This window comes from Sturnira hondurensis, unplaced genomic scaffold (assembly GCF_014824575.4).
Source record: "Sturnira hondurensis isolate 20B ecotype Veracruz unplaced genomic scaffold, ASM1482457v3 Scaffold0018728, whole genome shotgun sequence".
NCBI classification, from domain to species: Eukaryota; Metazoa; Chordata; class Mammalia; order Chiroptera; family Phyllostomidae; genus Sturnira; species Sturnira hondurensis.
In genome coordinates, this window is record NW_028091359.1 from 225,847 (window position 1) to 243,057 (window position 17,211).

The 17,211-nt window shown below is 40.4% G+C and overlaps 1 protein-coding gene across 1 annotated transcript in view; it reads right to left on the bottom strand.

Annotated features, from left to right (window-relative positions):
- Positions 1 to 16,829, bottom strand: part of HSF5 (heat shock transcription factor 5) — a 42,410-nt gene extending 25,581 nt beyond the window's left edge. Inside the window, exons 1-3 of the mRNA XM_037070231.1 lie at positions 16,199 to 16,829; positions 10,832 to 11,206; positions 497 to 594 (exon numbers count right to left, since the gene is read on the bottom strand). Of these exons, the coding sequence (XP_036926126.1) occupies positions 497 to 594; positions 10,832 to 11,206; positions 16,199 to 16,829 (1,104 nt within the window). The remainder of the gene's footprint in view (positions 1 to 496; positions 595 to 10,831; positions 11,207 to 16,198) is intronic.
- Positions 16,830 to 17,211: the final 382 nt, after the last annotated feature.

Here is a 17,211-nt window from a genome sequence, read left to right on the forward strand (position 1 = left end):
TTTTATACCATCTTTTTCTCCTTAAAAAGAGTAATTATTTATACCATTTTGGAAGAATCTGTCATTTGGCGACATATACTTTCAGAGTTCACCCGGTATTCATTTTACCATGGAAGAGCCTGGAATAGCATTATTCTAACCAACTTTCCACAATGCTGGAAATGTTCTCTATCTGCACTGTACGATTTTGGTAACCACTAGCCTTATGAGACTACTGAGCGCTTGAAATGAGCTCAGTGTGACTGAAGGACAAATTTTATTTAATTTTAATAAAAACAACCATATGTGGGTACTGTCTACTATATTGGACAGTGCAGGCCTAGAAGAACCCTCAGGTATCATTTACATTAACTCTCTTTTCTTAGAAGTGAGAAAACTGAGGCCATAATCCACAGCTTACCTCTGGCTACTCATTAACATACAATTGCACCTTGAAACTCTGCGATACTGTCGCACCTGATACACAGAGTCTACATCCATTGTTCCAAGATCTTACCTGGAAGTAGTTGCAGTGGGCGTAGGTAGAGGCGGTGGGAGCGACACAGCTACTGAGAGCGTCCATGTGGGTGGAAGGAGAGCAACACTGTAGCACAGCTGGAACGAATCCAAAGTGGAAAATCCATCAACCAAAATAAACCTCTATAGCATTCAAGGTACTCCTCTCTTTCATTCTTGGAAAAAAAAAAAACCCTGCAAAGCTTTCCTTTGTGGGTGCAATAAAATACATTTAGTCCAATTAGGTGCTGTTGTTTGTTGAAAACATGATAATAAATTAATCTTAAAAGTCACTTAAAAATGTCATGTCTATCTTGATAAATGATTTCTTTACCACCTAAACATTTTGTTATTTTTCTCACCAGTTATTTTTATTAAAGGTAATTTCTTTTTGTTGAAAATATCAGAACATATTTGAAATTCCCAAATAATTATTTCAATTATCTTAATAGCACCAAACATTTGGAGGAGAATGTTTTTAAGGATAAAATAAGTATGAAATACTCTCCAAATATTCCTATCACTACACAATGCATCTAGTGAGATCCATGAAAGAAATGTTTTGACCATTTCAGACAAGCGGCTAGGATTTTGGATCCAGTATAAGGACTGCCTGGCTTTGGAGCCCAGATCCAAAAATTTAATAGCTGCAAAAACTTGAGCAGGTAAACTTCTTTGGGCTTCAGTTCCTGCATCCAATTAAAATAGGGATAATAATAGCACCTACCTAACACATTTGCTGAATGAGTTAATATGGATAATGCACTTAGAATAGTACTGGCATGCAATAAACAATTGATAAATAAATAGCTAAATGCTATTATTTTAACTAAAAAAAATACATTTTCCAAACATACTCTTCTAGCTATGATACCATGAGAAGATTGAACTCTTTACACGGGGATAGTTACAGTTATAGATGGAGTTATATATCTCAATAACAGGCTGAGTCTCCTCTTTTCCGGAGAGAGACTCTCCAGGACGAATGAGAACAGTTACTGCCCCGCCCCTCTGGATTAAGCAGAGAATGGCATTTACTGAGCACCTACCACATTGCAGGCACAGTACTCAGTGCTTTACACATATCGTCTCATTTAATCCAAACGACCGAATGAAGTATTGACATAACTTTACAAAATAAGGAAACTAAAGCTCAGAGACATTAAATAATTTACCAAAAGTCACAAAGCTGGTGGTAATAGGTGCACTAATCAAACCCCAAAGCACATGCCCTTGAATATACCACAATACTTCCCTAATCTCTTCTTTTTCCTAAAATGTACATTTTAATTTTACTTGAACTCTACTTGAATATTTTTTTAAAGATTGTATTTCTTTTTAGAGAACAGGGAAGGGAGGGAGAAAGAGAGGGAGAGAAATATCAATGTGTGGTTGCCTCTCATGTGCCCTCCCACTGGGGGACCTGACCCTTAACCCAGGCATGTGCCCTGCCTGGAATAGATCCTGTGACCCTTTGGTTTGCAGGCCAGCACTCAACCCACTGAGTCTCACCAGCCAAGGCTCTATTTGAATATTTTTAAGGTGTCTTTATTATAAGGTGCAACTTTCTCTTTTAATGTCCACATTTTTCATATTTCCAGTATGCTAATAAAATTACTAAATAATCTCATTTTATAATCTTTGAAAGTAAATTCACTCAAGGATTATAAAAATGCATTGGAATGCACTTGCCTCTTTCTCCATTATTGACTAATGATATTTAAAATGTCAGAAGTTTATAAAGGTATACCAGAAATAAGTATTTTCTTATTATATCAATGTGCCATTTAAAGCTTTAAAATTTTTCACATGAAAGGCAACACTTGAAATAATGGACAAAATTCTAGTTCAGATACAGATATTACAAATTCAAGCTGTTGTCACTTCCAATATAGGTTAGGCAACAGGTTCTCACACTGTATCCTTTGAGATTATTTGAATGTACAGTTAAAGTGTTCTGGATTTGAATTTGGTTTTCCAGGAGATTTGAAAGCATAAATATCCTAAGAAATAAGCTGAATGAAAAAAAAGCCAAACATCAAGGAGGGGTCTGCAGGGTTTGCCAAAACTCTGGGGGAAAAAAAAAAAAAAGGCAGACTTTTATCCTAGAGTTTTAGCAGCTAAGGAAAACCAAGCCCCCTAGTGGCAGGAAAAGACTCAGTCAGAAGCCATCTGTTTCATTAACAACAAATCAATGAAAGGCATTAGCGTTAATTATCTGATATTACTATGTCTGACTCCAGAGGTTAATAACTACACACTTAAAATAGTTGTTAAAAGTGTGCTTTAAAATAAAGTGTACTTTATTTCTTGGAGATATAAATTGAACATTCAACAGAGAAAATACTTGTAGCTGATAGCCTATTTTGGTATCTAAGGAAATGGCAAAATAATGAAATGGCCTTTAAAGGGTCCAGCAATGCCCAGACTAGTGTGACTCAGTGGGTTGAGCAGGTCGAGTGTTGGCGACCTGCTAACAGAAAGGTCTCCAGTTCAATTCCCGGTCAGGGCACATGCCTGGGTTGCGGGCCAGGTCCCCCAGTTGAGGGCGTGTGAGAGGCAACCACACACTGATGTTTCTCTCTTTCTCCCTCCCTTTCCCTCTCTCTGAAAAAAAAAAAAAAATCTTTTAAAAAATAAAGTGTCCAGTAACAAATAGAAAGAAGAGAGGTACCTCATGAAAACAAGGACTTAAATAGATAATCCAAAAAGAGTCCTTAATGGGTATTTCCTTACCAGTGCAGTCTTACTTTGTATAGTCAACAAAATAAAACAAAGCCAGGTACTAGTAAGCTTATTGAATACAAAAACCAAGCTATAGAAATGCAGCTATCTCCTTGATACACACCAAATTACTCTAGTGGGTATTATCATCAGGATGGGCGGCGGCGGCGGGTGGGGGGTGGGGCAGGACAAAATGGCGGCCGAACAACCCCAAATGGCGGCTGAACTACAACCCGGAAAAGACCGCCGACGTCAAGCCAGAGAGCCAAAAGGGCGGGCTTTGACAAAAGGTATATCCGCATAGCAACCCAGGCCAGAGAAAAGCCACCAATGATATATTAGTGCTTTGTTCAATGGGGACCAATCCCCAGCTCCCATGAAGAGAGCCAACCAAAATAAAACACCCCCCCCCCCCCCNTGTTGGCGACCTGCTAACAGAAAGGTCTCCAGTTCAATTCCCGGTCAGGGCACATGCCTGGGTTGCGGGCCAGGTCCCCCAGTTGAGGGCGTGTGAGAGGCAACCACACACTGATGTTTCTCTCTTTCTCCCTCCCTTTCCCTCTCTCTGAAAAAAATAAAAATAAAAAATCTTTTTAAAAATAAATAAAGTGTCCAGTAACAAATAGAAAGAAGAAAGGTACCTCATGAAAACAAGGACTTATATAGATAATCCAAAAAGAGTCCTTAATGGCTATTTCCTTACCAGTGCAGTCTTACTTTGTATAGCCAACAAAATAAAACAAAGCCAGGTACTAGTAAGCTTATTGAATACAAAAACCTAGCTATAGAAATGCAGCTATCTCCTTGATACACGCCAAATTACTCTAGTGGGTATTATTATCAGGATGGGCGGCGGGGGGGGGGGGGGGGGGGGGGGGGGGGGGGGGGGGGGGGGGGGGGGGGGGGGGNGGGGGTGGGGGTGGGGGTGGGGGGGGTAGGACAAAATGGCGGCCGAACAACCCCAAATGGCGGCTGAACTACAACCCGGAAAAGACCTCGGACGTCAAGCCAGAGAGCCAAAAGGGCGGGCTTTGACGAAAGGTATATCCGCATAGCAACCCAGGCCGAGAAAAGCCACCAATGATATATTAGTGCTTTGTTCAATGGGAACCAATCCCCTGCTCCCACGAAGAGAGCCAACCAAAATAAAACCCCGCCACATTCCCTGCTCTGGCGGCGACTTCCCAGCCTCACTCTGCGGGTGCGCAGACCCCGATGAAGCTCTACCCCGCTTAATTTTGTGGCTGATCGGCATTTCTTCCTCCGCGGAGCCTACGAAAACCTTTCAATTATGAGTTTATTACCATGTCCTAAAACACATTCTTCTGCATAAAAGACTTCCGGTGTCTTCCCGAAGGCAGTGGTAAGCCATGAAATTGCAATTAGGATAAAAAAGTAGAATAGTGAACAAGATTCTATTTCAGATAAAGTTGATTACATTTTTAAAACAAGTCTAGTATTTTTTTTACAAAAGCAAGATTACTCAAAATGATCCAAAGGTTAACTTTTTCAAATAAAAAATAAAGGTAAAAATTTTCAACCCCACTATAGGTTAGAAAAACAAGTTCATGCACTTTATCCTATGCAGGTAACTCAAATACATAATTTAAATGCTTTGAACTTGAATCCACTCCAGAACAGTACAGTGCAACAGTGAGAATATGCCCGATATGAATGCTGAAAAGGAAAAACATCCTACTGATAAATTTAATTTCAGGATAGCAACGAGAACGCCAACACCTCATTTATGATGAGGTAAAGAAAAGGTCATCTGGGCACACACCCGAAAGGACCGAAAGCGGAACAGACATTGGTGCACCCATGCGGCAGCGTTATTCAAATAGCCAAAGGGCAGGAGCGGCCCACTGTCCGCAGATGGGCGGATAAACAAACGCAATGCACACACAGCGGAAAACCACGCGGCGTGGGTAAGGAAGGAAATTTTGACTCATGCTACGGCATCAGTGAACCTTCAAGATATCATGCTAAGTGAAATAAGCCCAGGACAAGAGGACAAATGTTGTATGAGTTTTGAGGTTCCTACAGTTGTCAAATTCTTCAAGACAGAAAGTAGAATGGAGGTTGCCGGGAGCTGGGAGAGGAGAATGTGAAGTCGGTGTGTCATGGGTACAGTTTCAGTTGTGGAAGAAGAAAAAGTTCCGGACGGTAGTAACGCTAGAACAGCAGTGTGGATGTAGTTAATGCCACAGAACTGTACACTAAAAATGGTTTAAATGGTAAGTTCTAGGTTACATGTAGTTTACCTCAATAAAAAGAAAGGCAAATAGTAATTGTGTTTTTGTTTAGTTTCTCCTGGCAGCTAAAGAGAACTCCCTGGTGTATCGATGCCAGATCTTTCTTTCCATAAGAACAAAATCAGGCCTTTTGAGAGAAACTAAGGACACTGACTACCTGAGCATCAGAAGGCTCTTCACAACTCCAGATTCTGTATTTCTGTATATTATGTAGGATTAGAAGCCTAACAATCAAATTTTAGAATTTAAATGTACTTTAAAGTGATAAGCAACTTTTTGCCCAAGAGTCAATTCAAAAAATTTTTAAACCATGATATTTATATTTTTCAATAAAAATTTAAAAATAATATGTACCTTGGAGGAAAATATGTATTATCACAAATTACTTAGCCTTTAAAATATTAATATCTAGGCTCATTTGAAAGCTTTTAAACTATTTCATCTTTTATATGTACAGTGTTTTAAATTTTATGGTCTGTTCATATACACTAATTCACTTAATCCCTGACCCAAACAACTGTTGCCACTTTACAGAAAGGGAAGCTGAAGCTGAGTGATATGAAATAATCCACTGAAGGTCATGGTGGGTGATTAACTACAAAGCTGAGACCAGAATTATTTCATTTCATTCAATAAATTATTTATTAAGGACCCAGCATAGCCAAGCACTATGTTAGGTATAAGCAGATATGGAAACAAATTAAAGGGAGTCCCACTCTTCAGAGGCCCCAAACAGGACCCCCGACTCTTACAGCTGAAGTGTGTTCTCTCTGCTTAAGCAGGGTGAGCCAATGACCCAAGACAGCCCCACCGCCGCCAGTAGCATAGAGGGGAAGGTACCTCTGCCAGTCTCTGTTGTCCGCCTTATCTGGGCGTAACTGACTCTGGGGAAGACTTATACCGGGAAAGAGTCCCTCAAAGGCAAAGCCAAACAAAACTACGTCTGTCTGGGAAGCAGGCAGGTGGGCAGCAGGGCCCAGGGCCCAAAGGAAGGGATGACAGAGGCAGTGTGCCCTGCCTCTGCCTACTTGTGCTTCGGTCTCCCAATCTATAAAATTAGGATAATTACATTTCCTATTTTATAAGGTGGTTGTGATGATTGAGCGAATTAATATTTAAAAAGTATTCAGAACAGTGCCTGGTTGCAGTGATTGCTATATAAATAGTTACTAAATAAAATATGACATGAAGGGCATCTACGAATTGCTAATCAATGCTTTGAGCTTAAAACTTAACTTGGAAAAATGACAAAGTTGATTTGGAGTCAATTCAGCATTATAGTCAAAGGAAAAGAATTCCTCAATACAGGGTTCTTTCTCTATATAAATATGAATATATTAATATTCCTATATTTGTTCAAATATATGGAGAATGAGTAAAGAGGTCTAAAATAAAATTTTTATTAAAAAGGGAAATTAAATTACAACAGCACATTGTCAAAATAACATCAGAGGGAAGAAAAACTGAGTTCAAGATAGGGCAAAAGTAAAAGGAATCAACGAATACTGGATCTACCACATTTTGTCTTTGAAGGGGTGATAAGAGTAAAAAAATGTAAATGAGCTAGCAAGGAAAACATACACTCAAGAGAGGAATGAAAAATGTAAAAAGTGATTCAGATGAGTCCTTTTATAAGCCAGTTGGATTACAATTTTTTAGTCTTCATGTTTGGTTTTACTAGAGAAATTAATTTATGAAATATAACAAAATTTGAAATTTACTGGCTATACCAGATCCAAGTTTATTTTGAACATAAGTAATTGTTAAATGAAATTGGATGCTGTTTTTTACTAAAATTTGATCAAAACTTCAAGTCACATAACTCACTTTGAAATGATTTAAGTATGATCATTTTTCCAAAATTAGTTACTTTATTAGGACTTACACAGGTGGGTTTGGAAGTGATTGTTATCCTACCTCTGAGAATAATGTTCTATTTAACTTTGGGAAAGTCATTTGTAACACTTCATAAGTAAGTACTTATAAGTTATTGGTTAAATTGCTTATTACTTTTTGCTTCCTTCACCTAAAGTTTGAAAGAATTAAATACCCATACAGTATTTTTATGGCACTTTCGTTTCCATAGTAGGTCTTTTGTATTTAACAGTACAATTTTTTGTTTATGTAGTACTTCAGAATGCTCAAAGCTGTTCGCCTACATTATATCACAGAACTACTCCATGTATGAGAAGTCTTTATGCGATCATGAGGTTTCTTATTCTCATAACCTCAGAAACTCTGTTATCATTTCAATGATGCTTACTAAAGAAGACAAAACAAAAAATTCAGATAACACAAGATTCTGTTTCATATGCACTGTATACTATCAAAACATCAGCAGCACTTACTTGTCCTTTTAATGTTTCTTCCCTAGCCTTTACCTTGAACTCCTGGAGATAATTTTCAATTTATAAATTTATATCCAAGCTAACAAAATATTTTAAAATAACATATCCTAAATCCTAATAATTTAACACATAGTATTTCCATAATGAATGAATAGTATTAACCATTTGTAGTGTTTTCTGATAACCAACATATAACTGGTTCTCATAAAACTTAGAACTAGGAGTTTCCAAGAAGTTGGTTTGGAATTTGGAATAATTTTCCCATAGAAACACCATCACACAGGCCAGTCTGACTCCTGAGCCAGACAATAACCATCTTTATCTTAAGTGTAGGACTAATGGCAACAGAGAACTTAACCATCGTACCTAATATGTCCATTTAAAATGCCTCCAAAATTCAAAATTGGAANGTATTTCCATAATGAATGAATAGTATTAACCGTTTGTAGTGTTTTCTGATAACCAATATATAACTGGTTCTCATAAAACTTAGAACTAGGAGTTTCCAAGAAGTTGGTTTGGAATTTGGAATAATTTTCCCATAGAAACACCATCACACAGGCCAGTCTGACTCCTGAGCCAGACAATAACCATCTTTATCTTAAGTGTAGGACTAATGGCAACAGAGAACTTAACCATCGTACCTAATATGTCCATTTAAAATGCCTCCAAAATTCAAAATTGGAAGGCCAAGCACATTTCTACATCTCCCTGCTACAGTCCTTCCAAATTTCAACTCCCCAGAAGTTTTTGAGTCTTTAGTGAAAGTTTAAGGAAGAAGGTTTGGAGGGCGGTTAGTAAAGGAACAGCAGCGTGGAGGGCGGTTAGTAAAGGAAACAGCAGCATTTATTGGTAAAAGGAAAGGAGGTAAGTTTACTGTCTAGTTTATGGGCTACAGAATATAAGGCAAATGTTAGGAAAACACAGACTGCATGTATGTATTCTATGAATACAGGGAACGCAGCCAAAATTATAATGTAGATAGCCATGCCTAATTTGTTTATTAAAATGCGGGGTTAAACTCACTAATAAAAATCTGACCCTATTTGTTGCTATACATAAGATACATAACTTATAACATGAAATTAATTATCTTCTGTTTTTAAAGATCACATATACGTTTTTGTTCTTCCATGAAATAGCTGACAATCTGGAAAAATACTTGGCCTCAGCCTGCTTCTATATAAAAAGATTTAAAAAATTAATTTCGAATTGGCAAAATGATTAAAATTGCTAAATCATCCTTACTCCATATGATCCCTTCCCCCTTTTCTTCTTAATCCATCCATGAAAACATTAGTAGCTCAAAAAAATCTATAAAACCCAATTTAATTTAAACTCTGGTTTATTTTAATATTATTAAAGTTAAATGCTTTGGGAAAATAAAGCAATCCCTTTTATAACTATATTTAGGTAGAATGCAATGAGCCCAAAGTAAAAGAATATAGTTGGATATTACAGCTAGAAACAGTGAGCATTGTTACAAATAGAATAGCTACCAAATTTATAACTTTTAAAAGGCAACAAATTACTTAATCCTCTTATCTAATTTACACTCCTTCCACTTATTTAGCTTATTTTAGCTTTTTTAATGTCATCCTACGTGAAATGGTTTAACAAATACCTCTAGAGATTGCTTCCAGATCTACAGATTGCGAGTAAATTAATACTCCTACAGTTTTAATTCACAGGGCAAAGGAATGCTCCTTTCTTCTCTCCCTGGTCTTTTCTGAAAGCCCTGACCCGTGTCTTGTTTCTGTTGCCCCATTTTACCACTGTGTAATGCACACTACATGACGAAACATACACTGCAGCTATGGTGCTTCTGCAAAATAGAATATACAGTTGAATAAAACGGTAAGGCTTGAGCCCTGGCTGGCGTAGCTCAGTGGATTAAGCGCGGGCCTGCGAACCAGATGATCGCGGTTCGATTCCCAGTCAGGGCACATGCCTGGGTTGCAAACCAGTTCCTTACAGGCTAACTACCAGCAGGGGATGCACAAAAGGCAACCATCCATTGATGTTCCTCTCCCTCTCTCCTTCCCCTGTAATAAATAAATAAATAAATAAAATCTTTAAAAAAAAAACATGGTAAGGCTTGATTACCTTGCAAAAACGTTATTCCCCCTCACCTGGAAAAAAAGACCCTATAAGCTAAACAGATGATCACTAGCATAAGGATCCCCAATTAGGGGCTGGATATCTACCAGTATATCATTGCCCTCAGTTGAGATCTAAGTCACTTGTCGTTGTCAAGTTCTCCTCTCTGCTGTTTCCGTTCTTAGTTGGCTGGAATAATCATCGCCGGGACTGTACTGTCAAAGCATGCCATCACGTTTTTACTAAAAGAATATAATTTAGCTTTAAGGGATGGAGAGCATGCTCTTTTATTAAACTTCATTACTGAGATAACAGAATGATTTCATTATGAGGTAATCTCATCTATAAAACTAAAAATACATTAAATATTTAACATGGATGTAATTTTAAAAAAATATTTATTTATTTTTAGAGAGAGGGGACAGCAAGGAGAAAGAGAGGGAGAGAAATATCAATGTGTGGTTGCCTCTCATGTGTCCCCCACTGGGGACCTGGCCTGCAACCCAGGCATGTGCCCTGACTGGGAATCGAACCGGTGACCCTTTGCTTCACAGGCCCGTGCCCAATCCACTGAGCTACACCAGTCAGGGCAAATTTTTTTAAAAAATAGTTCTGCACCAAGGACAGAGCTGTAGCAGGTTTCAGTGTACTAAGTCTTAATTTCATTACTAGGACATATTTCAAGGGTACAAAAGTCTCACTAAAAACATACACCAACAGAATTTCACAACCCTTAAGAACACATGAAATTTTATATATTACTTAAAAATGTCTTGATGAGAAATTTTTGACATTTCATAGGTGCATATTCCTAGTATTGTTGTTTAAGCATGAAGAAATGCACTTAAATATATAAATGCTGCTTAAAAAGTACCTTAAGAGAAGTCATTGAACTTGAATTTCTCATACCTGTTGGGTAGTAGGCCTGGGAGTACTGTGCTGAGGGTGTGTAGTTACTGTATTTTTGGGAGGAGCTGACCATTGTTTGAGGACCCTGCTGAACATGTACAGACGTGGTGCTGGGCTGCAGGGTGTAGGTAACCTCAGTTGGAAACCTCTGCAGTACAGGAAACGGAACCCCTTTATCTGAAAAAGTGGGAGACGTTTCCACTTGTCCCGGGTGCATTCCAAGGGAGTTCTGCCACGTTCTGGGAGGAATCGGGGTCCGATCTAAACCTTTCAGAGGGAAAGTACTGTGGTTGTGGGATGAAGCCGATATGTAGGAATAAGGAGACAGACTGTCTCGCCGGAACGACCGATGAAACTGTCCTACAGCCACTGGTCCTGCACAACAAAGGAAGGGACACTCGTTAATTGGGTACTGCACCGCTGGACGCAGGAAACCAAAAGACCAAAAATACACACTGCTCTTCACCTATGAAACGTTGAGTTTCCAGTCATTCTAACACAACAGAAATTAAGCATTATAAAAACAAGTTCAGAATCCAGAATATGAGATTATACATACATTGCTGAAAAAATAAACTTTTCATTGAGTCTCAATGTGACTGTCATAAGGTGGCAAAACTGTAAAACCAAATGTTAAATCAAATTTATTCAGTGTTAAAAGCCTTTTATAAATTATTCAGTCATCTTACCTTTGAGCTCATATGATTGACTCTAATTTTTCCAACCTGTAAGCTACTTCCTTGACAGGGGTGTCAAACTCATTTTCACTGGGGGCCACATCAGTCTCACGGTTGCCTTCAAAGGGCCGAGTGTAATTTTAGGACTGTGTAAGTGTAACTACTCCTTAACAGTTAAGCAAGAGCTTGGTGCCACTGGGTAGAAAAAAGGTGTGGGGCCAGATAAAACAAGGCGGGGGGCTGGATTCAGCTGTGGGCCTTGTGTTCGCCACCTGTGTCCTAGTTTTAGAAATTCCATTCTGTCTTTCAAATAATTTAGGAACCTTTTTAACAGACACTAAAATAAGCACTCTAATATATATATATATATATATATATATATATATATATATATATGAAATAAGTGTGGAACAGGCCCTAGCCAGGTAGTCAGTTGGTTGGAGTATCATCCTGATATGCAAGGTTGTGGGTTCAATTCCTGGTCAGGACACATAGAACAATCAACCAATGAGTGCATAAACAAATGAAACAACAAAATGATGTCTCTTTCTCTCTCCCCCACCTTCCTCTCTATCTGAAGTCAAAAATTTTTTAAAATATGGGACAAATGAAAATTAGAATAAAAACCAAAAAGAAATTTAATGTTCTTTGCTCCCTTTCAAACTTTTTAAAAAAAAGATCTTTGCAGAAAAGTCAAGCTTGAAAACTTTGACTTAGTTCTCTTCTTCATCTCTTAAATCAGTCAATAGTTTTCCATAGTCATTTTTTTCTTCAGGTTTCTCTAGTCGTGTCCCTTCCTAGATCAGTGACTCTCAAAACCTGATTCACATCTGAGTCACCTGGAGAGTCTGTGTGTTAAAAACCCACATGCTCAGGCCCAGAAAGTCCAGTTACTTGCTTTCTTTTATCCAGAAAGGTAGAAAGGAGTTAAAAAGGAAATAGGAGGAAGAGAAAGGGCAATGCTGTGTAATAAGGAAAAGGAAAATACAAATGTTATAATCGGCACTTATTTTATAGAGGGCATTTCTTGAACACAAACAGAGCTGGCCCAATTTATTCCTAGAGGGGACTTTGTATAATAAATGATGTGATTCACAAATGTCCTTCAATTTGTTTAATTAAACCAATCTATAGAACAGAGGGAAAGTCTAACTTATCTGCTACTCATCTGTTAAAACCACATGGTGAAAATGGCACTCAAATACTTACTTTTTCAAATAGTTAACCTGTAAAGCCATTCTACGTGTTATACACTATTCATTCTATTTCTGCGGTGTTTGGTTCCTCCAAAGAATAAAGTATTAGGGAGTGTTCCTAACTACTTCTGGCTTGGTCCTACCTGACTCGAACTGAGTTTTGCTCAAATAAGCTCTTATAGAAGTAATAAAATTTAAAGAAGCATTAATGCCAAAAATAAACAAATATATACATACAAACATACACAAAAAATTCTGGAATCTTAGAAATCAAAAGCTCCTCTCCAATGAGGAGAAACACATCTTAGTTCCAAAGATTGTACTTAAATGATGTTACTCTTAAAAACTACTTTTCCTTTTTTCCTTTAAAGTACAAAAACTAGGTTTTATGTTACTTGACTAGCAATTCCGTATGTATACACACTGTGGAACTGACCACTGACAAGTCTTTCTTTGTAAAGCTAGAAACATTTTCTGCTCTTCACAACAGGTATTTCTGAAGTCCAAAACTACCCAACACTTGACTTCTCCTTGGACGCTTCATGTGCCAAAAGTACATACTGCTACAGTGTGCAACGGCTCACTTATGCTTTTCCTACCCTCTTTAAAGTTAAGGTGTTCATGAATTTTCAGACTGTCAATAATTTAAGCAGCTAATTAAAGAACTGTCTACCTTGATTTCTCAATTTCTGGTTTAGATCTGAATTAAAATATAAAGTCTATTTCTATCGAGATAAATTCTGAGTGATGGCCAAATGTTTACATATTTCAGATGCTGCTAACAGAAAAATCACTGTTAGAATGAGAACATTCCTTTAAATTTGTTTTTTTTTTTTTTAATAAAAATCTACGACATGTTCAGCTCTTATTTATTCTTCTCTTAAGGAGTACCTCATAGCGATTCTATTCCAACTTCACAGATACATTTGGCAAAGCTTAACTCCAGAACTTGGGAAATGTAAGGCAGGATGAATTTCTGTTCTTAGAAATTCTACTCCTTCCCTATAAATGAACTTGAACTAATAAATCCCCAGGAAAAGAACCTGCCTCTGTCCAAAACCTGCCTCTTGAGAGCTTGATGGCCCCAGGCAAAGACAGATTAACTACTGCTCAGACTTGTAATTTTACTTAGTTTAGAAAGTTTTAACAAATGTTTTAAAAATTGACGCTAAAATCAAAATAACAACAGTGAACAAAAAAAAGAGAAAAAACACGTGATCCTCATATTTCTCATCAAGACATTCTCAAAAAGTAAAAAGGACAGCTGGCTCAAGGACCTAGCTGAGAGAACTAGATCCTAAAACAGAGGATTGTACTGCAAAAGAGAGAGCAGTATTCAAACCCTCAACTGAAGTAGAAAACCAAAACCAAAATGGAATATAACCAAAACAATTTGAGCAGAAGAAAAATTAAATGAGGAAAAATAGAGGAGCAAGGACTTAGAACATGGAATTAAAGTAAAACAAAACTGGGCCAGTATTCTTGAACTTAGAATTACATTCCACCCAAACTAGTAACACTGTTCCCTAGTGAACCAAGCCTGGGGTAAGCCATCCACATCTGACACACCTTATGCATCTACCAACAGGTAGAATGGTAAAAAAAATAATGATGAAAACTACAATAATCTAGGTATACATGGATTGATGTATTATCTATACTGAAAAGATATGAATTGCATGTCTTTCAACAAATAATCTTTAAAATGCTGGCCAACTGAAACAGAAAGTGAAGACAAGCAGATCCTAGACAGCTCTTATATTTTTTCAATTTAAAATGGGCTCTATTCTTACAATGCAATTAGATTTAAGATACATGAGGGAAAAAGAAAGTCAGAGAAGAGAAAAAAGTGAGCAAGAGTTGATTTTTATGTTTACATGTATGCATGGACATTTCTTTGGACGTCAGAGGGGTTAACCTAATCCAACCTCAAGAACCCACCTTCCAGTCTTTTTTCCTTATGCTCATCGGATACACAACCTGAAAAACAAATATCCATGGGAGAGTCTGCCAGATGTATGCCATGGTATTGTCTCCCACTGCCTTGCGCCATTTGATTTCCCAGCAAAATCAAGGGCCCTCATGTGGAAGTAGCTTAATGTCCCTCCAGAATTCCTTTAGAACCTTCCTGTGCCACCGCTGTCTTTCCGACTTGTGACTAGAACTCTAACCTGACCCCTAATCTTCTAAACTCCACGGGCACAACCTAACCCCTTCTAAATTCCAAACCAACACAGTGCTGCCTCATTCATGACTCTGGGCTTGGGTTAAACTGAATATAATATGACTTTTATTTGTGCATTTTCCAAGTTTCCTATAACAAAAGTAACCCAGGAATCTTTATGTTAAACCCATGTTAACATGCTGAAAATGCTTCTGTTACTCTCCTACTTGAAGGTAAGGCATGAGTTCTCAACGTTATGTCCTGTTACTTTTTTGTTGTTCCTACCACAGATCCTTAAACAGAGAAAGGGAATACTGCCACTCTTGCCTTCCTGGGGGCACATCAGAAGTCAAGTTTATAAAATAATTTTCTATCAGAGAATTTCTGAATTTTTATAAATACAAAAGTTTTTCACATACTGAAAGGTTATAGCCAATAGTGAAAAATCCAAAGGCCACAAATGTGAGCCTTCTAAAATTCTTGGTAACTAAAACTTGACAGCTGTAAAGCAAATCCTTTTCTCCTTACATGTGTCCAACCACAACCTCTTAAAATAAGCATCAGCTCTCACTAGCTACAGTGAAAGAGCCGTTTGCCCAATTCATCCCACACACGAATAGCTGGTTATCAGTGAAATATATTATCTTTTGCTCTTAAGATACATAAACAATGTCTTATTGTTCTACGCATAATCTGGGGCCTAAAATACGCCTATTATCAAGACGCTTCCGATTTCTTAGTTGTGTCAGTGGGTGGAAGATGGCATGTCTCTCCAAGGACAAACGTCCACTCAAGGTACCTTGTTCACTTTCCTTTGGTTGGTATAAATGGTCTTAAGTGTTCCTTAGAAACTTGGCTGTGACTTCATTCCTTCCTACCTTGACCTTCATCGTCTTCTCACCCTACACAGTAACTCACTCTGCTCCCATCAGAGCGAAGGAGGCCCTTTCGAGTTTCCTCCAGGCCCAGTGCTCCAACAAGGGGCCACTTACTCTACGTGCTCACGCGTCTCAAGAAGGTAAGCTATGGAGGCGCGGAGTTCAAGAAGGGTGCGGGAAGGGGGGAAAGAGAGCAAAAAGCACTGTGCCTTTGGCTGCTCGTGGACACAGAAGGGACTGAAGCCTACGGCCTCTTTCCAAAGGAGGCACTGGCACCAAGCGGGGCCTGCGCCGGTGAGAACCAGGCGGGTGACGCGCCCTCTGAGGATCCTGGGCGCATTCGGGATACCTCCAACCTCCAAGATGAGGGCGTGTGACAGTGTCTCGGAACTGGCGGTTGCTCCCTGAGCCCATGTGCCCTGCAGTGGGCAAGGAGGCCCGACGGGACTCACCGTGCGGCTCGGGCCGGGGCCCTGAGGGCGGCGACGGCTCCTGGTGCTGCAGCGGGGAGGTGGAGGCCGAGGCGGAGGCGGAGGCCGCGGAGGCGGAGGCCGACGTGATGAGCAGCCGCTGGAAGCGGTTGGGCGGGCGGCAGGGCACCTTCAGGCCAGCCGCCAGCTTGGCCTTGTTGGCGCTGGTGAGCCTCTTGAGGTGCACGAGCAGCTGTGGCTGGTCCCGGCGGAAGTGCGGGCTGTGGAAGTGGTGGAGCGGCCCATCGCCCGCCGGCCCGCCGCCCCCCGGCCCCGGCCCCGGGCCCGCCGCGCCCGGCCCGCCCAGCACCACCTTGCGGAAACCGTAGAGGTTGAGCTGGCGGATGAAGCTGGTGAAGTTGGTGGTTTTGAACAGCTCCGGCTCGGTCCCCGCGCCGCCGACGCCCCCGCTGCCCCCGGCGCCCCCACCGACGCCGGTCCCTGCCCCCGGCGGGCTCAGCAGTTCGGCCTCGAAGAGCGGCTGGTCGATGAGCAGCCCCTCGCCGCGGCCGTCCCAGCGAATCGAGCGGTACCGAGGGCTGTTCACCAACCGCCACAGTTTGGCGGGGAAGTTGTTGGGGTTGATGGGGGTGGAGAGCAGCGTCTCCTCCATCGCCCCTGCCTGGACCCTGGGCCTCGCCCCACCGAGTCTGGCTCTCCTGCTCCCGTTCTCGATCCCCCAGGCCTTCGCTTCGCCCTGCCCCCTCCTGCCAGTTCCCGGCCTTCACGGACCTGGGGACCGTTGGCGTACGAGCCCGCAGCGCCTTCCAAGCGCGCCCAATGGGGCCTCGAGTTCCCACCACGCGCCGGGAGGAGGCGCCAGCAGGCCTGCACCCTGGGCGCAGCACCCCCAGGACGCCCGGCCCGCAGGGTGCGGGGCACCTCAACCACCTGCGGCAGTGGGACCTGGCGGAGGAAAGTCACATTCCCTCGGACTGCCACCCTTGGCTGGAAATTGCTGCCCACCAGGTAGGGTTAAGTCCTGCAAAGCAACG